The 26,731-nt window shown below is 35.7% G+C and overlaps 1 protein-coding gene across 1 annotated transcript; it reads right to left on the reverse strand.

Moving 5' to 3' along the window:
- Window positions 1-1,233: 1,233 nt before the first annotated feature.
- Window positions 1,234-26,508, reverse strand: LOC18433204 (GDSL-like Lipase/Acylhydrolase superfamily protein). Its single transcript, XM_088864007.1, has 5 exons — window positions 26,037-26,508; window positions 10,751-10,960; window positions 10,401-10,564; window positions 2,872-3,142; window positions 1,234-1,584 (listed from the first exon to the last, which is right to left on the reverse strand). Exons 1-5 carry the CDS (start codon window positions 26,284-26,286, stop codon window positions 1,316-1,318), a joined length of 1,164 nt encoding a protein of 387 aa, XP_088720133.1. The 5' UTR covers window positions 26,287-26,508; the 3' UTR covers window positions 1,234-1,315.
- Window positions 26,509-26,731: the final 223 nt, after the last annotated feature.

A 26,731-nucleotide genomic window follows, 5' to 3' on the forward strand; every position in this document is an offset into this window, starting at 1 on the left:
AAATTGAGTCCCATAAATAGTGCATCTTGCCATACATTATCTATACTATCTCTTTTCAAGATTTTCATATGTTTATAGATCAACTTGATTTTAATCATTTTTTTAGTTTAAAATTTTATAATTAGATATGAAATAGATTTTGGGATAATCCTAAAAATATTTTACACCAAAATAACATATTATGACAAAAATTGGAGGTGCGATTAATTAGATCGTTTAAGGTTGCACCTTATAGAAACCACACCCTGCTTTATGAAAACAAAATAAAGCTCTACCTCAAATCCTCGTCCAATGAGCACTTTGGCCGACATAAATCTTCACGATAGCTCCAAAATCATAATCTTCACGATAGCTCCAAAATCATTTTCCAATACTGACAGTAAAATTTGAAAACACAAAAAATGTAAAGATCTTGCGGATCTATGAACACTTATTTTTAGTGCTAAATAAAGGACTTAGATAATTTATTACAATATACTCTATTTTAGTGCTTGAAATCCTTATTTTTTTTACAACTATAATGTTCAAGTCGAGATAATTAATGTAAAGATCTTCCAATGCTTGAATTACAACTTTCGAAGAATTATAAGCTGAGGCTTTACTTTATAAGCTGAGGCTTTACTTACTTTGATAGGGCCGCAGCCCTATCAAACCATTTTCCTATATATGAAAAAAAAATTATATAAAGTACATATATAAAAGGTGCAACTTATAGATCTTCTCCATCTATACTATCCTTGAAATTTTAAATTTTATAGCAAGATATAAAAATAGATCTTCAAGCCATTTCCAACACCGAAATACATATTCATGTAAATTTTAGAAGCGTGCCTTACTTCTACAGTATAAGGAGGGCGCCTTATACAAACCTCACCCATATAGAAATACCCAAAACAATTCTTATACATGAAAATTATCTGGCCCTAATCATATATATGTCACATCAAGGTAATGTTTTTATTTGGCAAAAGACACCATTTTCATAAAAGCAATGAATTTAAAACAGGAATTTGATGGAATTGGTTCCTGAGAATCTAAAAGCCGATGAGTTGGAAAGACAAGAGAGAGAGAGGGTATAAATGGGTTAAATTTTTTGTCTATGTATCTCTATTTCTTTTTTTTTTATTATTCAACTTCTCCATGATTTCTATCTCTCAAGGTAAAGGAAAAGAAACCTAGGAAGTCTTGAATGCAAAGAGATGTCAAGGTTGAGGAAGAGGAACCTAGAAAATATTGAAGGAAGAGAAAGGATGAATTTATCAAGAAAACTTATCAACATCAAATAGGAAAAGTGATTAGATTGATATCACCCACATTATCCAATGGTGTGAAGATGACATAGCTTCCCCAGAGGAAAAGAAGGGTAAAAATAAGAGCCACCTAGGATGGCATGAACCAAGGCCATATTAGCAGCTTCTGTAAGGTGTATCCCATCCCAGCTTACATAGTCTTGTGGATTAGGGCATGCTGAAGCTGTCAAAGTGCTCCCATTGATTACCTTGCTATTCCCACAAAATACTTGTGGGTTGAAATTGTGTGCACCTCCTCCAGTTCCACAGCATGCCTTTGTTCCATGTTTGAACCCTACAAGATCAAGCATTTAGCTAGTTATGTTTAAGGCATTTGCCATTTTCGATGAGGCCTTGGAAATCAATGTAGGAAAAATCGAACTGAAGTGGTTAACCGGATATGGAGCTAGAAGCGGTTCAACCGGGCCAACCAAGCAAGTCCGGAGCGATCAAAAAAGTGTTAAAAAAATTATAAAAAACATCTAATAAATATAAAAATTATATTTAAATTATGATAAAATAAAGTACATCTAAATGAGGTTGAAAATTAATACAAAAAAAAAAGATTTTGTGCCCAAGGGTATTTTTAAAATTTTCAAAAAGATGGGAAAATATAAAAGTATTAATGGCCAAAACAATTTCCATTCTTTGCCAAAATGATGAAAAATATTAAAAAATACATAACAAACGAAATCCCTTATATTTTCAGATTTTATATAATTTTTTTAAAAATACCCGACCAGTTCACCAAAACCGTCCAAAACTAGAACCAGTTTTCGATCTAATTGGGTCTAACCAGGCGGTAGAATTTGTACCACGCGATATTTCCTACACTGTTGGAAACTACTTCAAAATTATAAATAGAAACCAGTACACAATCAAACAAAAAAAGAATTATAGATGCAAACCAATGGACAACCTCACGCCCTATTGATTGAATGGTGCAACCATCTTACAAAATTATCATACATAAAAGAATGTTACTTTGCAAGTCTCATTTTATTTGTACCTCCATAATAAGTATCTTAAAAAAATAATTGAATTATCAATTTTAAGGTTTGGGAACTTTGAACAAGTAGACATTTCAATAACTTATCACCTCGGGGTTAGCAATACCAGACAAGGGTTTAAATGAAAATATGAGTTACGTGTTGCTAACCTAAACCATCATAAATATATTCGCATCATTAACCCTCATAAATTATGAAGTAAACCTTGTTCAAAATTCCCAATCTTGAACATAGAGCAATTTAGTCATTCCAAATATAATTTTTTTTTAGGTACCTGAGCAAAATTAAACTTAAAAACAACGCATTCTAATGTCAAATGGGATGAATTGACGGCTTTAATGATTCGTAAGATAGTTTGGCCTTATTTATTTTGACTTGGCTTTTATCAGTGTTTTGTATTTGGGAGGTTGAAAGTTAAGTCAACCTACCAAGCTTGGCTGTCTTTTGGCTCCTAAACCTGGACAGTCCACACAAGTTCTACTAGGTTACATTTAAACGGCGAGGGTGAAATTGATAGAGTGAAAATGTGTATGTATATGTGACAGAGAGAGACAGAGAAACAGAAAGAGTACCATGAGCGGCTGGATGTTGGAAGAGCTCAAGCTTGACAGCATGTGTATCTACATAAATTAATGTAGCATTCGGAAGTAGTTTTCGAACATTATCAAGGCTCTGATTAAGCATAAAATTGTAGGCAGCAACTGCATTATTGTAGGAGATCATGCATCCGGACCCATCCAAATCAGTGGCATTGTGTGGAAGTTCGGTGAGAAATGCTGGGAAGCACCCAATAGGGGCAAGATTAGACACCAGGAATGTGCGTGCCCTGTCGTCATACAATTCCTTCATCCAAATTTCGAGTAATCAATATAACAGAAAACACACAATGGTCATAAGACACTGGTTAATCACCAAAATAGAAGAAAGGCGCTCTCTTTCTTTGGTTAATATGCTAAACATACTGCAAATTTGCAATTTGGTAGCAATATGTTGCAAAGTTGCAGTTGCAGAACTACAATGAACATTAGGGACAGGCCACAAATCTGTATGATCATGATTGGAAGTAGCAATCTCCATCAAATGGCAATGGACAATGGATGCTCAATTCAGGGGCTGCATTGTGGTTCTTCGCGCTGAGCATACTATTACCATACGTAAAACAGAGTACAAATCAAGATTAAAAGAAATCAGGATGCATATACAAGTGTGTTGAAGGGTTTGTGAGCATCTAGTGAACTCGAAAAGAGTCCTGGCCTTAAATGAGCTTTTAATCATTCACTCACACTTAATTTGCAAGTTCAGCAATGCAATGCTTAGTATAATAGTACTAAGTTGCTTACAAGGCCAGTTGTGACTTGGCAAAAATTTAGGATTTCATTCTCACCTAACACATTCAAAACCACAAACGATTTTAAAAACAGGTAGGGGCTCATCATCCCCACTGAATTACCCAAAAAAAAAATCCAATAATTTTTGAATTTCCAATGTCATCATCATTCAAGCTTTATCCCAATTATTTGAGATCGGCTACTTAATTTATAGTGTACAACTTGAATTTTGAATTAAGCCTTCACAAGATTAGATGATCAAGACTATACGGTTGAGATTAAGTTCAAGGAGAGGGAACCTTGTAATTGTTGGTACATGTGTGCAATGGGGGCCTCACATGTGCCACATATTTCTTATTAACCCGATTAATATTTTCTCCAAAAATTTTGCATATTTATTATTTATATTTATGAAGAGTTTTTCAAATAGAGAGAAGACATCTTTCTCAAAGACTTGTGGATAACTCCCACATTCTTTAGATTTTGAGGGTCACCTTGCTAGAGATGCCATAATCCGAACATTGGTGTCAAAGCCATGCAATAATTTGTGATCCTACCTTCTTGAAACTTGCAATGTTGGTTCCCGTTATTTTTTTATTCTTTGATCCGACATGCTACTCTCTAAAAATCATTTAGATTAAAATTTTCCTTTTTCTTTTGATAATTACTCTTTGCATGTAGCCTCCTTTCTCTTTTATCCTTATAATCTTCATCTTTCCACTTTTGTAAGATTATTTTATCTTGTGTTCTTGGGTTTGATGTTCACCCTTTTCTCAAATTGAAGTCCCTTTTTTTTTACTTCATTGACTTAAGAGAACTAAATCAAAGAAAGTTGTTAAGACTTCTACAAACTATTAGGTTACCCATTCACTTTCCCTATTTTTTTTCTCTTTAAAAGTTTTTCCCCTGCTGTATTGTTTATTTTATTTTTTGGGTAGTTCAATGTTAGGAATTGAACTTGAATTGTTGCTTGACCTGAACTGCTAACCACTCAAGCCTAAAGCAAGTTCATAGTGTTAGCGGTGGGAATGGAGGGTAGGACATTATGTTGAGGCATCTGCCCCAGCAGTCACCAATGCCCCTCAAAATCAAATAGAAAGAATTCTATTTCTCTCTAGAGTCAAGACGATTCCTGTTAAAATCCTCTTTCATACTTTGTCCAATTGTTAATCATCATCATATTTATCATCACTACTATAATAGAGTTTTTTTTCAATTAATTGAGATCGGTTAATAATCCACTTGGTAGTTGTTCATCAAATATTGTTTCTAAATGAATAAATATTTATAAAGTTTTAATAGTACCATCAAATTCAGAACCAGCAGAAATATGCAACGCAAATATCACCATCAATGCAATAAAATCAAAAGGTCAGATTAGGTTTTGGCAGCATTCAAGTCTTGATGTATTATGACAAAACGACCTTATCAAAATTCCCTTCTTTTCTCTGCAGTCTCCTTTAAAGGGCTCTCCTACATGGATTACCTTTATTGGAAGACCAAGCATATTTTTACCTCAAAAATCAGTGAAAAGTAGGTTTCAAACTATGGACTGCTGAAACAATAGTTGCATGTCTAGGACTCTCAATATTTGAAGGGATCGTCTATAAAGAGGCTATTTGTCTTTTGTCCATGCAGGTCACATTCATTCTTGTCTATTAAATTTCAAAATGGGTGGTTGAAAGAGTGTCATTGGATAGACACAAAGTTTCAATAAAAAAAGGAAAAAACTTGGACTTTGTGCCTCACTTCAAACCATCGAATGTAATATCTAATGAATGGGAATAATTGTCATCTCCATGTACAAAAGAAAAAGGGTGTGGTTTGTATAGAGCCGAAGTTTTAAACAATCAAAGTAACGCACACCTTCAAATAGTATCGAGAAATGTGGTTTCAGTACTGGAAATCTTTGTGATAGCTTTAAAATATATTTTCATCTCTGATTATTAAATTTAAAGCTTCAAAAATAGTGTAAATCAAGCAAATCTATGAAAATTTGAAAACCTTGAAAATTGATGATCTAGAAATTCATTACAAGATGTACTATATTCAAAACTTGATGGCCAGATGATTAATTTGAGGATATTTGGGCATCAAAACAACCTCTTCTAGTGAAATTTTTTGAGGTGTGCTCTAATTTGATTGTTTAGAGCCTCGGCTCTATATAAACTTTTCCAAAAAGAAATTCCCACAAAAGAAATTCGTTAATACCACATATTTGATATTATGAAAAATTGTTTCATGCGGGGTGGATTTATATGCGGTCTAGAGGTATAAAACATCCATCTTAAAGATGGATGCAAATAGGTGGTCCATCAAAAAGCAATTGTAACTTACCGTCCAAATGTTTTTTTAATATAATTATTATTTCTAGTTTTCAAACTTTATTTATGTTTTCATTAATGATCATCATGTTAAAGATTATATGTTCTCTAAAATTTAGAATCAAATCATATTTAAAAATATATATTTATTACCAAGCCCTCATTTCTACAATATGAGGGCTGACCGCATGCTAACTGCGTCCAATACAGAAATACACCCAAGCATAAGCCCTTATTTTTAAGGAAAGTATAGAATGAGACCATTTACCTTTGGTACAAAGTGGTCATATTAATTTTGACCATTGGATGTCAAATTGGGTGGCTACAATTATTCCATTGACCAAGCTCAAACTTCAAAAAAAAATTTCTCCAACTTTGAGACACATCCAACCTATCAAATTTCACAGCCAATGGTTTAAATAATTGTGACTACCTTGTATTAAAGATAAATGATCTCATTGTATGCAATCTCTTATTTTTATACCCCAAAAATTCTCAAACAACCCTATTCCAAGTCTTCTGCTAGGTCACCCACCATTCCAAATACTAGTGCTTGTATGAACAATGGGAGACATGAAAGCGAGAAGAGATTCACATCAACCGTCTAATCTGAATAATGAATGGCTGAAACATGTCACGTGGAAACAAGCAAACTTACCTGTAACTTTTTCTTGTTTGTATATTACATGTTCCACAGCCTACTTTTGCTTTTGAATTTGCTTTTGCTTACCCACTCAACCAGACCTTGATGCGCTAATAAACACATTATGTCTTGTGTTGCAAATTTTTTTTTGATAGAATATAAGGTTGCAACTTTAAACAATCAAATTAAGGTGCATCTCCAAATTTTATTATAAATATAATTTTAGTGTCAAAAACTTCTTAGAATGGCCATAGAATTTATTTTTAAATTGAATTATAAAATCTTAAACTCTAAAAAATGGTTCTAATTAAGCAGATCTATAAACACTTGAAAATCATGAAAATAGACGGTCCAGATAATGTGTTGCGGTAACTATTTTAACAACTTGAATTTTTTTTTCTCCTTTCATATTCATACAATATGATCAGTTAGAGAGTTATCCTACCTCAAAACAACCTTTATGATAGATTATTGAGGTGCACCTTAATTCAACATTTTAAATATTGAGGTGCACCTTAATTCAACATTTTAAAGTTGCAACCTTATATGAACTTTTTCCATAGAAGGGGATACTTCCCCTCGATATTTGTAGATGCTCTCCATATCTATCGTGACCACTTACTGGGCCATTCTAAATGTTTGTTATTCTATTTATAGTGGCAAATAGAATTGACAACAACAAATTTCATGGAGATTTTTCAAGATTTTCTATCTTTCTTTTAGTAATTTTTCAAGATTTTTTCTTTTTTTTTTTTAAGATCATATTAGGTCATTAATTTTTTCTATGGCCGGGCCTCTCCACTGTTGTTTAAGACATAAAGGACAGGATTTTGGGGGAATTTATAAGAACATAAATGGAAAACATATCAATAGTACAACATATAACATGTGCCAATTTGACGCAGGTGTCTAAAGCTAGGTGATCTGTGGGAAGCGGGAAGCCGCACAACTGACATTTTTTACTTTCATGTTTGGACCAATTTGTTTTTTTACTCCTTTATGAGGTAGCGAAGAAGTAAAGATCCAATATACTGTACTGCTCTTACATCGATTTTTTTTTAGTAAATTATGTACGGATCCAAAATAATTACGTAAAATACAAAATGATATGATTATAGGTGAAAATTACAATGAAGGTCGGTTAACGTGCATTTTTTAAAAAATTGCCACATTTAATCCTTTTTTTTTTTTAGTTTTTTCATTAGTAGGGCAATGCCCCAAGCTTTAGGGGCAATGCCCATGCGGTCCGAGATTAGAATCCTTGGACCACCCAACGAACGTAGCAAAACCCCAATAGAGCAGTTTGAGGTCCCCTTCCTCGAATCGTTGTTTTTTCAAAAAATAAAAAATAGAGCACGATCTGAGGATGGGGACCTCAAACCGCCCTAAAATTGAGTTCTGATCAGCCAAAGAGTGGTCCGAGGTCCCCATCCTTAGACCGTTATTTTTTTCAAAAAATAAGAAATAAAGTGTCGTCCATGGACCCCTTGTTTTTCTCAAAATTAAGAAAGAAAGAGCAGTCCGAAGATGGGGACCTCGGATTGCTCAGGAACTATGATCTGCTCAGTTTAGGGGGCAGTTCGAGGATTCTAACCTCGAACTACCTGGGCACTTTCCCTAAAGCTTGGGGCAAAAATACTAAAAATAACTAAATTAAAATGCAATCCAAGGATGGCATTCTCAGATCGATGATAGGCAATTTTGAAAAAAAAAAAAAAAAAATGCAGGATGACTGATCTTCCATGTAATTTTTGCCCAAAATTGCCCCATTTTGTATTTTATCAAGTTTTCGGGTCTATAAGTAAATCACAATTTTTTTTTTAAGGAAAATTACAAAAAACCCCAAGAGCACACTTTCTATGCAACTTACCCCAACCTAATTTTATCTCTCACTTTTTTTAAAAAAAACAAACTTTCTATGCAAGTATCCCCCAAGGGAAAAAGTTTATTGTTTTTAGATGAAAATGTCCTTCCCCTACACAAAAATCATTTAAATCATTTTGGATAGATTTGACGTTGACTTTGGGATATTGTTTTTAGACGGAAATGCCCTTCTCGTACACAAAAATCATTTTGGATAGATTTGATGTCGACTTTTGGACCCAGTAGCATAATGCTGGAGCACACAAGTGCCGGACTACCAAGACAACTGCCGAAATCATTTAGGATAGATTTGATGTCGACTTTTGGACCCAGTAGCATAATGCTGGAGCACACAAGTACCGGACTGCCAAGACAACTGCCAGACCGCCCTAAGACAACTACCGGACTTCCCTAAGACAACTACCGGACCGCCCTAAGACAACTACCGGATTGAAATTGAGTATTGTCGGACCGCCCTTTATATAGTGCCGGAGCCCTGGAATCCAATAACATGACCCAACTGTTGGATCGCATTTTACAGGAGCCCCTATTTTGGTAGGATAGATGGCCGGACCGCATTTACATGGTGTCGGAGCCCTGGACCGCACTTTACAAGAGCCCCTATTTTGGTAGGATAGAGGGCCGGACCGTACTTACACTGCGGGAGCCCCTATTTTGATAGGATAGACGGCTGGATCGCACTTACACTGCCTGAGCCCCTATTTTGATAGGATAGACGGCCGGACCGCACTTACCCCTATTTTGGTAGGATAGAGGGCTGGCACGTGGCCTGGATTGAAATTGAGTATTGTCAAACCGCCCTTTACATAGTGCGGGCACCCTGAAATCCAGTAACATGACCCAACTGCCAGACCGCCCTTTGGACCGCACTTTACAGCAGCCCCTATTTTGGTAGGATAGACGACCGGACCGCACTTACATGGTGCTGGAGCCCCTATTTTTGTAGGATAGAGGGCCGGCACGTGGTTACATGGAGGAACATGGTGCTTGCCGGTGCTAGTTAAGTGCTTGCCGGAGCTAGAGGAGAGCTAGAGGAGAGAGAGGGAGCTAGAGGAGAGAGAGGTGTGGGTAAGGTAAAAGTATTCCTATTTTGGTAGGATAGAGGAGAGAAAGGCGTGAGTAAGGTAAAAGTAAGGGAGGGTAATTTAGGTATTTTTTTATTTTTTATTTGGCTGGAAGGTATTTGCATAAAAAAGTGAGAGAAAAAGTTATAAGAAAAAATAGTGTTGAGTTATGTGATACAAAAAGTATTGAAGATAAAATATCTATAAAATTGATTTTGAGGGGTACATAATTTTCTCAAAATTTTATGCTCTAAGTGTAGTTGTCTCGAATGTGGATCTTTTTATTTTTTTTCTTTTAATTTATTTTGGCCAGGTCAGACAGGGATTAAATCTCAGGCATCACTGCTCCAAACACCGAGACAAGTACTTGGAATACCAAATTACCAATAAATGTCTCAGTTTTGTTTTAAGGAAAATTATTTCACGCAAGCTAGACCGCATTTCTACCATACACGGTCCCAAGATATACAGCATCCATGTTAAAAATGGATGCAAATACGTGGTCTATATAAAAACCATTGAAACCAACAGTCAAAATGTTTTGTTCCTAAAACCATTATTTTTATTTCTTAAAATTTATTTAATTTTTTATACTCATGTTAGAGAGTACATGTCCTTAAAAATTGGGACCGAAAATCCATCTCAAAAATAGGTTTTTAAGAGTTGACTCATTTCTACATGGACTCATAGAAACCGTGTCCATTTTTTAAATATAAGGATTGCTGCGTGACACTCTCAAGAGTTATTTACTGGCATTTTCCATATTTCAAGAAAATATGTATAACATGCTAGCATTTGCATTTGAAATAGCCTGCATGCAACTCCAAGAAGCGATGGAGGAGTTGAAATTAGTGCTACCTTTATGGTTGCAACAATTTGAGAAGCCACCTTGGGGAGATATTGTTGAACTCCTGATATTCCGATCGCTGCTAAATTCGACGTAAAATCATTCTGGCCAATGTCAAATGTGTACAGCGACTTACCGAAAACATCCGGAAGAGGTAAGGTTTTATGGTCCATCCCTGGGCAAAGTACAGTTTTCTATCTCAATTTCTGATATCATATTTATAAATGCATGCATCTCTGTGTTTGTTTGTAAGAAATCCCCGGCACCGCGAAAGTTGGTGAAGGTGAAAATACATGCATACTCACCTACTCTTTTATGTTGAAATTTATATATCAAGAAAACGGAGTATAGCTATTTGTACCATGAGATTGAAGCTCAATAACTCTAGCCTTGAAATCCTTCATTTGATTGAGTTGGATTGCCAAGGAAAAAGGACTGATCCCTGTAACAAAAAGGGAAGTGTTGGGCAAAAGAACGGTTGAAGCCAATGTAGCATAATTAGCACCATGCCTGAAATTGGAGCCCAGAGATTGACGGTATGGGCTTAGAAATGGAAGTCCAAGTGCTTGCGCTGCAATGACAATAACAGATGATTTAAAAAATAAAAAAAAAATAAAAGAAGAAGAAGAAGAGAAGAAAAACGGCGCCAATGAGAAGATATGGTTTTCCCAATGTGACAATGAGAAGACATGGTTTTCCCAATGCTTTCAGGCTTTGTACTTTGGGAACAGGACTAAATTTATGGAATTACCCTTCGATTCGTAATTCCCAAAATTTTAAAGTGAGGTTATTTTTTTTATTTTTTATTTTTATTTTGCTAGAGTTCTATGTTGCAAACATTACACTATATTTTTTAATTAATTTTTTATTTATGTGTTTTTTTTCACAGTTCATTGCCCCATATATCAAATCCGCCCATTTGTGGGTCTATCTAATATTAGAAACATCGGACCACCCTAATGTTTATTTAGTAAATTGGCACAGGAGCTACATTTTGTACCTTTTTGGTCATTGAGAGTGATTCTAAACTGTTGGTTGATTTAGAGTGCAGGACTCCATGGAGAATGGGTATTATTATACTGGAGAACTAAAGGTATAAACTCTCAACTTTTGCAAATCATCAATGGCAGATCCTACACACCTAGGAGAGGGGAATATGGTAGCAAACTTTTTGGCCGAAGATGGAGTATCTAGAAGTGGAACAACTACGTGGCGAGCTTCTCCCCCCAGATTTTTTAATACATATTCTTCTATCTGATGTAGAAGGTGTTCACTTTCCAAGAGTTGTATAAGGATTATCCTAATAATATATTTTTCAATTTCAATAAAACGGGTTGGGGCGCGCATCATCCTCACTTATTCACCTAAAAAAAAGTGGCGCCTCATCCCCACTTATTCACCTAAAAAAAAGAGTGGAATTTGGATAGTCTGATAAATAAAACATTAACCTATTTTAAACAATAAAAATAAATATTTTACAGTCTAATGTTACTAATATTAACTCTCTCAATACCCCCAATATTATATTGGTAGCAGAAAACCATGGGGCTTTTCGATGTTAGTAATAAAAGACCCACCAAAATAACTTTTTTTTTAGTGTTTTAAAAGCATAATGATGTTTCAGGCATCAGAATGCCCTATTCAAGCCTACTTGATGAAACATTCAGATGTTCTGCTCTGATATCTCAAATATTGAACTGCCCCAAGAATAGGCTGGTCCAGTTTCTCAAGCATCAGACTGCCCAAAAACTACAAAAATTATACTAAAAAATGTTTTATATTTGCATCATTAAAGCACAGGAAATATTGGAAAAATAAAAATACATGAACAAAAAAGCATAAAAAAAGACAACTCCATAGTTACAAATTGGACAAGGAAGACGTTCAGTTGCTAAATATGCCAACAACACTTTTAATTTTGCAATAGACCAAAGGAAAGTGGTTAAAACAATAAAGAAATAAAAGATAAGTAGAATATAAAATTCATATCAGAGAAAAAGAGGTATTTTAAGATGGTGTTGTCCGGGAAGGAGCCACCTGATCCGGGCTCTAGAGACGGTGTTTCAATGGCAGATTCATCCGCAGCAAAAAACTTCCGATCTGTGTTCCTTGATATCAAAGTTGGGTGAAACTCTTGATGTTATTGGTGATGGTGAAACTCTTAATGTTATTAGTGATGACGCTAATGGTAAGGGAAGTGGTGTTGTTGATGGAGATGCTGCTATTAATGGCAATAGTGTTGTTGTTAATGTTCCTTGTATTAGTAACAATGATGATGGTGTTGATGTGATGATGGTGTTGATGTTATTTGTGTGGATGATAATGCTTTAGTTCATGGTATGGAAGAGCCAGTCTTGCGAGATGAAACTTTTCCGCCCATTACAATCTAGTATGTCATTGCATAACCCAAAAGTTGCGAGCTGCTGGAATGAAGAAAAGTCCTCGGATCTTCTTTTTGGAGAGAAAAAAATACAAACAGGTGTTTTTTATTTTAATGATGTTGAGGTCTCTTCTGCTGAAGTTGTTGATAGGAGGGGTTATGTAAAGATCTAAGATGAGGTTGCTGACCTCTGTTTGGGGAGATGGGAAATTTGTCTCCTTGGATACTTCCTTGGTAGAAGGCCAGAATGGTTCTATATGACGGTCATGTTAAAAAAGATGTGGAAAATTGAGCAGGACCTAGAAATCTTCTCTCTAAATGATGGGTTCGTAGTTTTTTGATTTAAAAGTAGAGAAGAGATGGAGGTTGCCAGATCTGGGGTACCATGGTTTGTGAATAAGAAGTGTTTAGTCCTGAAAGATTGGGATTCAACTGTGCAACCTTCAAGAAAGACAAGGCAACCTTCAAGATTGGGATCCAACTGTGCAACCTTCAAGAAAGACAAGGCAACTCGTTCCAATATGGATCAAGCTTCATGGACTCCCAATGGTTTTCTAGGAGCCGGAAGTATTGTTTTGAATTTCATTACCAATTGGGAAGCCTTATTTTATGGATAAACCTACTAAGTTAAGGACAAGATCGTAACCAAGGGTATGTGTTGCCTTGAACTTGGAGAAACCTCGACTCAAAGAGGTGTGGTTCGAGATAAAAGGGAAGCACTATAAACAACATGTTTCTTACGAATTTATTCCGCTAGCTTGTGCTTCATGCAAGAAAATGGGCCATACCACAAATCTCTGCAATTCAGCCTCGCTACCTAACGCGCAGAAGAAGTCTAATGGTACTAATGGCGTTGTTGTTTCATTACCATCTGGTGAAGAAGGGTGGCGTGTGGTTAAGGGTAGAAAACAGTTCATATACAAAAAGAAATTGGCAAATACTGACATCTTCTGTGGTAGAAGATGGTCATCTGAAAATGGACCCTCGACCGCCTTCTAATAAGATGTTGTTCCCACTCAAGATGAGAAGCTACCTCAGGCTAAGGGTGTTACTGTTGTTGATGTGAGGCCCTCGAAGGCTTCTATGAATGATGTGGAGTCAACAGATACCCAGAATCCAGACATTGTTGATGCTGGTGGAGCTCGGAGGTCAATTAGGAACAAAAAGGCATCAATAAAGGCATAATGCATCTTGAAGGACGGGGTGCAATCTAGTGGAGGGAAGTCTTCCTCCATAGGTAAATTCTCCAATCATTAGTTCATGGAATGTTCGGGGCTTGAGAGGCCTTGGTAGGATATCAATTATTCTTGGGTTAGTTAAAAATCATAATGTTGGGCGTTTGTTTCTTCTGGAAACTAAACTCCCTTCCGAATTGGCTATGAGTTGCGCTAGAAAAGTTGGTTTTTATGATAATGTACTGTCAAATGAAGTAGAAGGTAGATCACGAATCATGGTTTTGCGGAATCCATGCATATTTTCAGTCAATGTGTTAAACACCAGTGATCGTATGATAACTATCCAGGCAACACGGTTATGCAGTGGATGCACCTTAACTGTTTCGGGTGTCTATGCTTTTAACTCGGTTGTTCAGAGAGCATCTCTTTGGATAGTTTTGGGTGATTTCAATACGATATTGGATAATTCTGAAAAGATAGGTGGCAAGAATTCACTACCACAGGATTCAAGGGACTTTGAACATACTTTGGCTGACTGTGTGTTAACTGACTTAGAACAAGGGGCTGGTTTTCTTGGTCTAATACCCAACTTAAGAGAAGATGTATCAAGGAACGTCTAAACCGGGCCTTGGCAAATATGGAATGGATTTTATCTCATCCAGAATCCAAGGTAGAGTTACTTCCCTAGGGTAATTCTGACTCTGTCAACCTGGATTCCAGACGGACCGAAACCATTTAAATATTTCACGACTTGGCAAAAACTCCCGGGGTTTATGGATGTCAACTTAGAGCTGAGGGCACGGCTATGTTCCATTTTGTGACAAAGCTAAAAGGCTAAGAAGCGTCTTAAGAGATTGAAATAGATGCTCTTTTGGTCATGTGGGAAATAATATATCTAATATTCGACTTCAATTATTAATTCTGCATGATGAGTTAAGTCGAGATCCTTCCAATGAGAATATGACGATGGAAGAAAAAACATGTACACATGCCCTACAACAACTACTTTCACATGAGGAAAGTATGTGGAGACAAAAATCTTGACAGACTTAGTTGAAGGATGGGGATTCAAATACCCATTTCGTTCATTTGTCCACCATCATAAGAAGAAGAAATGGCAGGCTCAACCTCTTAAAAAATCACAATGGGGTTTCTCTGACTTCTGAGGCAAAAATCCAAAATCACATGATTGACTATTTTGAAGAATTATTGGCACAAGAAAGTAATATTGATCTTAGTCTGGTTGATCATTTTCTTCCTTCTTCAATTCTTAATGAAAATTAGCACATGGAACTTATTAAGGAGGTGTCTATAGAGGAAGTAAAAGTCTGTATTTGGGGAATGAAGAGTGAGAGTGCGCCAGGCCCAGATGGTTTTACGGTGGAATTTTAGAAGTTCAGTTGGGAAGTGATCAAGAAGGATTTGTTTTTGCAATTGCATGACTTTTTCAAGAAAGGTAAATTCCTTAAGCAGATAAATTCCACATTCATTTGCCTTATTCTAAAAGTCAATACCCCTTGTCTTATGAAGGACTTCAGACCAATTGGTTTGTATAATGTTCTTTACAAGATCATTAACAAACTTATTTCAAATAGATTAAGGGAGGTGTTACATACTCTGATCGATTCCAAACAAGCTGCTTTTTTAAGAGAGAGATTGATCACAGATAACATATTGATGGCTAATGAGCTTATTTCACTATGTCATAAATACTCAATCAATCCTAAGATGTGCTTGCAGTTGGATCTAAGTAATGCCTATGATTGGGTTTTTGGGATTTTGTTCTTACGAGGTTGCATGCTTTGGGTTTCCAAGATCTATTTGTTTCTTGGATTCGTCATTGTTTTACTACTCCCTCATTCTTGGTGCTTCCTAGTGGTTCCCCTATGGGATATTTTAGAGGAAAAAGAGGATTACGGCAGGGTGACCCTCTATCTCCATATCTTTTTTTGTTGGTAATGGATTTCATGAGTAGGCAGTTGGATCATGCAATAGTACAAGGTACTCTTCCTGTACTTTTTCTTTTTGATTGTGACTATGGGGTATCACATCTATTTTATGCCGACGATGCAGTTATTTTCTATGAGGCTTCTTTAGCTGCTACAAAAGAGATAAATTCTATTCTATGTATGTTTGAAAATACCACAGGGCAAACATTGAATGTCATTAAGTAAGGCTTTCTTTTTTGGAGTTTCCATTAATGCAAAACATTTAATCTTGAATGAATTGGGGTTTGGTGAGGGTTCTCTTCCAGTAAGATACTTGGTAATGCCTTAGTTCCATGGTAACCTGAAGCACCATAATTGTCAGAATCTCGTGGGGACATTCATTAGCAAGAGAGGAACATGGCAGGCCTTATCCCTCTCTTATGCAGGTCGGTTACAATTGTTGAGATCAGTACTAAGTTCATCAGCCATTTCTGGGTTCTATCATTTATACTGCCAAAGCGCACATGTAGTATGTTAGAACGGCTTTAGAGAAATTTTCTATGGGCTGGTACAACTCATAAGAAGGGGGTTCACCTGGTAAAGTGGAAAAATGTATGATTGCCAATGGAAGAAGGGGGCCTCGGAATTCGTGATATTATTGAGTTCAATAATGCAGGCATGATGAAGTTGGCATGGAGCATTCTGGCTAAGCCGTCTTCTCTTATAGCTCGCTTTTTTAGGCACCGATACTTCAGAAATTGTTCAATCTGGGAAGTTGATAGGAAATCATGCTCCTATGCATGGAAGGGCATTCAAATGGGGTTGTCTCTCTTGAGCCACAATGTTCGATGGATTATTGGGGATGAAAGGACAATTAATTTTTAGACAGATCCATAGTTATCAGAAAAATCCATTTTAGAATCTTATGGTTCTAGTATTCGTAAAGACTTGGGAAGTTTTGCCAAGCCTAGGATTGTAGACTACTTAAATGGTTCTCCACAATCCTGGTGTTTCCCTACCCCTGCACTAGGACAAGCTCTTAGAATCTGGAATCAATGGATCAAAATTTGGAAGTGGAGGTTGCCTCAATCCCCCTGAAACCCCAACCTGACTTTTTGGTATAGATTCACTCTGCAAATGTAATTTTTTCTGTTAAAGAGGCATGGAATTTCATCCGTCATATGGGCTATTCTCAACCAGTCTTTAGGGCACCATGGTCTTCTAAGTGTCATCCAAGGGCTAAATGGTTCTCGTGGTTGAGCCTTCATCATCGTCTTCTTACCTCTTCTCTCATGCAGCGAAGGGGAATCACTCGTGCTTCTGCGTGCCCTTTTTGTCATCTTAATGATGACAATATTTGTCATATTTTGCTTGAATGTGTTTTCTCACTATAACATGGCAATGTGGAAAACATCTTATTACAGTTTATTCTATTGCAGCTACACCAGGTTCAAGTCTGATGGTTACCAACATTTGGGATTCTCTCTTCTTCATAACTATATGGATGATTTGGGAGGAGCAGAACCACCGTATGTTTCAAGGAAGGACACTCACTCTTGCGAAGCTGACTCGAATGATCATCTACCATGTTCGTGATTTGGCAGATGCTAAGGCATAGACTTGCCACATCTCAAAAAAGGCAATTACTGAGAATTTACTACTTACATGGCGGCAGCAGAGAATCAAGTTACCCATAACAGTGGCATGGGCTTTTCCACATTCACAACATTTTAAGCTAAATATCGATGGGTCTTCTATTCAGAATCCAGGTCAAGCTGGTTGTGGGGGTGTCTTGAGACGGGATGATGGATCTTTCGTTGCTGTTTTCTCGATTCCTCTTGGAATTGCTTCCAATAATTATACAGAATTTCGACGTTTACAAGAGGGTGTTGATTTAGCCACTAAAATAGAATTCTTCCCCTTGCAAATTAAGAATGATTCTTCTTTACTTGTTCAGGTCATACAAGGCCGGTGTAAAGCGCCATGGGCTCTTCATATCATAAATGTTAATTGCAAGTCTAGACTTGAGAATCATTCATGATCCATTTGCCATGTTTGCCGTGAGGCTAATATGGTGGCTGATACGCTTGCCAAAAAGGCTACAATTTTTGCGGATGCCACCATTTGACACTCTAGGCCTCCAGATTTTCTTAACCATCCTCTACTTCATGATGTGGCGCAATTACCTTATTGTAGGGTTGTAAGATAGTACGATGTAATTTTTTTAACTTTTCTTTATTTATGAAAAAGGGGTAGAGGGCCTTCTCCCTCACTGATTTACCCAAAAAATAAAGCATAAAAATCTAAAAATATGAACCAAGGTAATTCCATAAGTTTAACCGGTCTACACTTCAATTTTCCTTGTATTTTTGGAAAGGGTGTGGTTTGTATAGAGCCTAGGCTCTAAACAATCAAATTAGAGCCTACCTTCAAATATAGTCAAAAAATGTGGTTTCACCACTAAAAATCTTTGTGATAGCTTTAAAATATATTTTCATATTTATTTATAAAATTTAAAGCTTAAAAAATAGTGTAGATCGATAGATCTATGAAAACTTTAAAATCATGAAAATTGACAGTCAAAAAATGCAGTACAAAATACACTATTTTCAAAACTTGAAATCTATTTTTTTTTCATGTCTATGCATCTTGATGTCGAGATGATCAATTTGAAGATATTTGAGCATCAAAATAACCTCTTCTAATAAAATTTTTTAGGTGGGCTCAAATTTGATTGTTTAGAGCCTTGGCTCTACATAAACTTTTCCCTTTTGGAAAAATTAAGGCCTGATGCCATTGCATCCGTGTAACGTGCCTGTTAGCTATACAGAGCGTGGCCATGCATGTCCGTTCCAAAACAATTTATGTTTGGATTTGGGAAAGAAAAACAAAACATGACAGCTGCATGTGACTTCTTATTCGGTGTACTTCAATGGTTTGTATATTTTTTCATGAAATTATCCGTTTCATTCAATGATTTAAAAAGCGGATCGGTGATCTGGATCGGGCACCTCAAAAACCGATCCGTATCGACGAATCGGCCATCCGAATGGGAATCAGCTGAATCGATTGGATTAAAGCTTCAAAAAAATCCGAAAAAATTATTAAAATTCAGTATCAATGTTGTTTTTTAGGAATCCAATAAGAAATGCGGGTACTACATTATTAACTTTCAGTTTTTTTATCAATTTGTGAATATTGAGATGCTCTTTCCCTATATAAACTTAAGTATTAAATTTGCATCACATTAAAAAAACAATCATAGCATTATCATGGATAAAATATATAATTATACATGGACTATAATAAAGAATAGACTAAATCAATGAAAGAATGGTCATTAAAATCTTGTTTTAGCAAAAAACCCTAATCCGCTAAAAAAATCCAAATTATTACAACCTAACTAACTATAATCCAAAATTATTATAACATAACTAATTATAATATTATATACTGAAATTATAATTATTAGTTTACATTTTATAATTATTTTATTAGATAAATAATAAAAATTAAAAATATTTTATAATATTATCTAATTTAAAATGTATTATTGACAACTGTAAGAAAAATAGTACATTACATGATTTATAATATAAAAATTAATAAATAAAATAAAAGATTTGGTTATCAATGTAAAAATTAATAAAATGCGTACAAATTTTGGAAATAACATTTCAATTTTACAAAAATATATTTTTTTAGGTTTATATAATAAATTTAGTGAAAGAGATTGTTAATAGAAAGATGGAGATTTCAAATAGAATAAACTTTTTATTTTTTATTTTTTTATGTCTTTCATATTATTTACAAAAATAATTATACCACTATATACAACAAAAATTAACTTCTATCCAAAAAAATAACTTTTTTATTTTTCATTTTTTTATGCCTTTTATATTATTTACAAAAATATTTATATAATATACACAATAAAAACTACTATACAACACAAAAATGCCTACGATACAACACAAAAATGCAAATGCAACACCCAACGCCCAAGGGGGATTCAACCTTGGGAGGTGAAGTGAAGAAGCAAGAGACATAACCACCAAGCCACCTAACCACATGTGGTTATAATTTGCTGATTAATAGAATATATTTACATTTCCTTTTCATTTAATGATGTTTGGAAATTATCCCACATCGAAAGATGGGTATTCAACTTTGGTATATAAATACCTATGTAATATGAATTAAAGCATACGCGTGAAAACATTGGGGCAACCTCACACGTGCGTGTGCGCACGTGCCGGTGCACACATGCACACGTGTCTGTGCGCGTGGCACGTGTGGGAGTGTGTACGGCTCGTGTCACACGTACACACGTATGTGAGTGGTGTGTGGGGCACGTGACGCGTACACACTTGTGAAGGCTAGAATCGGGAAGGAACCACTAGAACCGAGAGGGAACCGACGGTTCTGCTCTGGAACCGGGCGGTTCACGATTTTGTACTGGAACCGGCACGGCCTGTGCCGATTCCCGAGTCGAACCGGGCGAGTCCGATTCAACTCGGAGATTTTTAAATCATTGGTTTCAATTATTAAAATTTGTTTTGTTTTGCATATACATGATTATATATTCCTTAAAAAATTAGGTCAAAAATCCATCTAAAAAATGGATGTTTAAGAGGGGACTCATTTTTACGGGTCCTAGAACTCATAAAAACCATGTCTTTTTTGACAAATTGATCCTTTTTTCTTAAGGGCAATCTTTCTATGCTTCCCCTATAGCTTAGAAGTTCTATCCTCCACCTTATCCAATCTTCCATTCTGAATGGAGGGCTAAGATTGCCCCAATCACAATGTCACGTCTCTACACTATTTTATTTTTAATTTTTTTCTATAAATTATTTTGACAACAAATTTTGGACGTCCATTCCTCTATTAAACTCGTACTAGCGAAAAAAAATAAAAAAAAAATATTTTCAATAAAATAAAATAACTAAAATACCCCTGAAATTTTCAAGGGGTATTTTGGCCATTATATTTTATCGAAAAATTATTTTTAACATTGTTTATAGGTGCGCCCCAATGAGAAGATGGTAGGTACCAAATTTCATATTCATACAATTTGTATAAAAAAAACTAAAAATAAAATACTTTGAGACGTCGGATCTAAGATCAAATGGTGAATGGCTCTCTTGATCAAAATTGAAGAGCTGGATGGTAGGGGGAGGATAGAACTTATGCTGTAGGAAGAGCATAGAAACCTTTCCTTTTTCTTAAATAAAAACCGAGATGGTCATCAATTTTGTTTTCTTCAAAAGAGAGAAGGACGGGGGGAGGCTATACAGTGTGAAAATGCATTCTACATGTTCTTTAGAATACCTACTATCCATTCCATGTAAAAAAATAAAGAAAATGGTTTGATAGGGCTGCAGCCCTATCAAAATAAGAAAAGCCTCACTTCATAACTCATCAAAAATTGCAATTCAATTGTTGGAAAACCTTTAAATCGATCCTTAGTTTGAACATTATGGTTATAAAAAAAAAATTAGGATTTCAAATTTTAAAAATAGTGTATATTACAACAAATCATCTAGACCATCCATTTCACCCTAAAAATAAGTGGTTCATAGATCCGCAAGATCTGTAACATATTTTGAGTTTTAAATTTTTTTGTCACTGTTGAAAATTGATTTTGGAACCATCATGGAGATTTTTTATGCCGAAAGTGATTTCCGGATGAGGATTTGAGGCGAGGCTTGATTTTGTTTTCATAAATCCTAGGCCATATAGAAACTTCATCCAAAAATAAATGAAGTATATCAGTGTATTCACTTATTAATCTGAGTTAAGGATATGATTTGTGATAATTATTGGATGAGGGAAGTACTTGGTACAGTGAGAGGGACATGATAAGGGTATTGTCCTTAACAAGAAGCTTTAGGATAGTCGGATGACTAGAAAACTAGCATTAAGGGAGATAAAGGGTATGGGATGTTGGAAATAGTCGGTGAAACAACGCAAATAGTTTATGAATAAATTTTTCAAATAATTTGAGGACATAAATTCTTTATGTTTGTAGGCGGGAATATCTACTTTTTCAAGATAATATTTGTCACCACTAATAAAAATTGTTATTTTCTAGCAAATTTTTATTCGGGATACAATAAATTAGAAGATGCGACACTTATTTGGCCCATTCAAATGTAGGAGAATAGCAAAAAAATCTACAGAATCAGAGTTGTATTTGTTTTGGAGACAGAGTTCGCAAAGTAGTGAACTTAACAAGGTTGCGAATAGAACTTGAGATGTTAGGCTACGAAAACCTAGCCTATACCGTCTTGACCCCAAGCTATTCGCCCATTTTCCTTTGGTTACCAAACTCCCAAGTTTGGTACTAAATCTTGAATTGGTTCCGAAGGTCTTTTGCTGATGCTACTGAAATAAATATACCATATATGGTGGCACCTCTTATTATATTGAGGTGGCCTTTAAAGGCCTTGACGCCTTCTATTTTGTGATTTTTATAGCGGATTTTGACATCATGGGAGTGTAGGGTGCCTAGCAGTCAGGGACCCGGAAGTGGTGTCTGGATCGCAAAACCCTAACCACAGGTTTTGGTTTGTAAAGGTCGGTGGTTATCCATAGTCGAACTTGGTGTTAGCCTTGAACCAAACACCATAGGCTAATCCTGGTGCATAGGGGTGCCCTGAGAGAGCGAGAGAAATGATATTTTGGTAAGGTATGAGTTGGGAGAAAGGATATCCCAGTGGGTTGCTCGCATGTGAGGATAAGAACCAAAGCCTCAACTTATGTATGTGTGACCTATATAATATGTGCATATAACAGGAAACAGCCCGTTTTGGGTTATTTATTGTATTAGGGATGTGCATATGTGTTAGAGAGAGGACCCCCACATCATGTTTTGCATATTTGATTATGATCAAATGTACATAGTTTGACTTGTCCTTGTTGGTTCACTTGCAATCCACCAAGATCCTAAAATCCCACCATCTATTGGTGAGCATGAGCTCCTAGAAAGGATTGTAGGTTGTGTTTCATTGGTTCAATTTGAAAAAATGGTTGTGAAAAAATGTTTGGAATAATTTCTTATAAAGATAGTTTGGGAATACAAACCACATATGGTCTCACATCAAACCCACATATGAGCCCTAGCCTCACAACATTAAGGTGAAATTATGGTGACGCCAAGCCCATGACGCCAATCACTAGGTTCCTATAGTGCTATGGTGAGTGGTAGAACTTAGATAAGTTCAATTGTTTTAATTTTGTTATATGGAAAATCTTTTCATATGGCCAGATTTTTTAAAAGAGATATAGAGTTTGATATTTCAATTGAAATCGTTAATGCAAAAATGACAAGCCCACTTACGTGCCACATGCCACATATACAATAGCTACATATACCAGTTAGTTAAAGTGAGAGAAAATGTGTATTCTCTTCACCTCTCATTTCACATGAATTGAGAGGGAGAATTTACAGCTAGGGTCATGCCCCACTTCTAAAATGCCCCTCTCATGTTCATAGATTTTTCGATGGGCAATTGATGTAATTAGACAAATTCAAATTTAGTTTAAAATTAAACTTTTAAAATTAAACTATGTTTTTTCATCGGAAAATTCAATTAAGTTTAGGAGTGAAATTTAAATTTGAAAAAATATTTGAAATTTGGGTGGCTCGCATCAAAGTTCAAAAAAAAATTTCTAGAACTTTGTGCACACCCAAGCTACTAGATTTCACATCATATGGTTGTAAGTAACTGCGACCTTCCTATATCAAAGGTAAATGGTCTCATTGTATACAATCCTAGGAAAATATATGACGTTCCCCTTAGAACGATATTAACCCATAATAACCTTGGGCCCTATTTCTTGTTGGGAATAGATATTAACCCCATAATAACCTTGGGCCCTATTTCTTGTTGGGAACGATATTAACCCCATAATAACCTTGGCCCTATTTATTGTTTCAGGTGGTGTTAAGAATTCTCGGAGAATCTATTATCCCACCCTCTCCTCATGTACCACCCTTCTTTAGGGGTGGCAATGGACCCGGGACCTACCGGGTATACTCAACACAGGTTTGGGTATGGGGTCCAACATTTGGACCCGATGGATCAAGTCCGGGTTCAAAATCTCGATCCGAATACTATTTGGATTCGGGTCCAATCTGGTTGGACTCGACCAATAATTGGAGATAAAATACTTCAAGCTTTATTCGTATGGGTGTATTAAGAAATGTATACAATAAAAACTTGTAGTCTAGCTATTAAATGACAAATCATACAGCTTGAAATCTAATAGTAGGTGATTGTGACTAATAGTAGGTGATTGTGACCTTGTTGCCAATAATATGGGTATATGATAGTAAAACAAGATGCAAAAAAGAAAAAAAAGACCGACCAGACCCATGGTCCGATAGAATAGACCTGGGACTCGATTGGATAAACCTGGGATCTGATGGGTACAGGTATGGTCCAACTTTTGGATCCAACAGGGTCGGGGTCGGGGTCGGGGTCAGGTCGAGTCCAAAACCTGAACTCGAATACCATTCAGGTCTGGGTCCGGGTCCGGGTCCGAGTCCGGGTTCAGCTGGACCCAACCGTACCCGAGTCGTTGAACCCTTCTTTACATGTTTTTATGATTGTTAATTGCTTTAAACAACTTATTTCATTATATTTAAGTCTTACTTCATTATATTTAAGTCCCGAGTGATAGAGAGCGCACAGTGGGTGGTTGAAAGAGGGAGAATCCGTAGAAAAGTGGGATAGAAAGGGATAAATAGGGAAAGAGATTCGTATATTTGTAGATATTATATTGGGCAATTAACAAGAATAAAGGATAAGAAGAGAGGAAGGACACGTGAACATAGATTTCAGAGAAATTTACCTCTATATCTTAGTTAAATATTGTAATTACAAAAATTAGCAATTTTTTATATTAGACGTATTTCTTTTTTTTCTATTTTTTCCTGCAATGCAATTCTGGGTATTAATAATCCATAGTCAATACTAACTTCGGATCTCAACGTCTGAAGTGATTTTAGATATTCAATAACCGAAGTCAGGGTAAAATTAGAATAATAAAGTGATAGACAATAGGGAAGTGCAAGTAATACAAGAAAATTAAAGGGCATAATTTTTAAATAGGATATAGTGATACATGGACTCTAGATTTAAAAGAAAAAAAATTATGGTGACAAAAACAAAACACGAGGCAGAATGTTGTAAATTATCCTTTTAAGGAATCCGTTCAATATTTTCCCGAGCATTCCCAAAACCGCTCGGTCAACCTAGAACGAGCAGGGTTACAGTTTTGACCAATTAGGATGGCCACTTTTATTTAAAAAAATAAAAAATTAAAAACTGATAAAAAAAAATCAAAAAAAAAAAAATCAAAAACTTATAAAAAAGTCCAAAAAAAAAATTTGTAATAGGTTTCTAAATGTTTTGGAAAAGATTGGGAAGTATTTTGGCCATAAATACTTATTTGTATAATTTCCCATCTTTTTTGCATTATATCTAAAATGCCATGCACAAAATGATTTTTCAAAATCCATTTTTTCTCTTATTTTTTAATCTCATTTGGTTGCATTTTGTTTAATTATATTTGAAATGTACTTTGTCTGTATTTTGGGGGTTTTTCGAAATTTTTTTAATACTTTTAACCCAGCCGAGTACTACCCGACTTGGGCCGGTTACCCAACCGGTCCGGGTTAGCCCGACCCTGTCGGGCCATATTTAGTGGTCCAGGTCCTAATTTTTTATGGGCAAGCTATTTTGTGGCACAGGTCGTAAATTTTTAGGGGAGGGTTGGGACACGGGCCCCTTGCCATCCATATTTTTAATTTAGTGGTATTTTGCCATCACACTTAATTGCTGAAAACGGCCGACCACTTAGCCCCAATTTTCAGCACAGATAAAACCAGTAATAAAACTCATCGGCCTCTCTTTCTGTTTTCTTTTTTCTTTTTTTTTTTCTTTGTTTAAGTGCGCTCGTGTATGATATATGTTAGTGCAATATCTTCATGCAGCACGGGTTCTTCTTTCTTGAAGGATTCCCAAAAAAAAAAAACCTCAAAAACACTTTCCCGTATTTTAGCTGAAAATCATCAGTCAAATGGATAGAAAATGAAATTCAGAAATACAGAGAGAGAGAAAGAGAGAGAGAGAGAGAGAGAGAGTAGAATACCTAAAAAATCGATGAAGAGTCTTCCATCAGAAGCTCGACCAGATGGCCTCTTGAAGAAGGTCATGCCATAAGGACCTGTCTGCCATGGAAATGCAGCATAGAACCCCCCACTATCTGAATTCGAGTCCCCAAAATTGAAGATTGCAGGGAAATCGCACCTCCCATCCGCCACGATGCAACCACCGCACACAATCACCATTGTTGTGATGATTATTTCTTTTCTTCCATTTCCATTCCATCTTCTCACCATTTTCGGCCACTGATTTGCTCTGTGTTTTCTTTTCTTTGGAGAATTTCATGAAACTCTTCTTAAATAATGGTTAAGAGTGAGAGAGAGAGGGAATGGATAGGTCCGGTTTTTAGTACCGTGCGATTTTAGTGGTTGGTGGCCACGGATAAATTGACAAATGGTAGGGGAACATTGTACCATGCCTGACATGCAATATATTCAGTAAAGAATAGCATCGGGTCTATGAAATCACGGAAATTTACGAAGTTGCCCATATCATATGGGCAATTTCATGTTTAGAAATTATCGTAAATATACTTTAATTTAAGCTTAATTATAAAAAAAATCAAAACTTGTTTATCTCGTCTATGCTTTTTTTTTTTTTTTTCGATTTTTTTTTACCAAAATGACCTTCATGTAGTCATATTATCATAACAGCACATGTTATACAATATACTTAGGAAAT

Source organism: Amborella trichopoda, chromosome 1 (assembly GCF_054954075.1).
Source record: "Amborella trichopoda isolate Santa Cruz 75 chromosome 1, AtrichopodaSantaCruz75HAP2 v2.0, whole genome shotgun sequence".
NCBI lineage: Eukaryota > Viridiplantae > Streptophyta > Magnoliopsida > Amborellales > Amborellaceae > Amborella > Amborella trichopoda.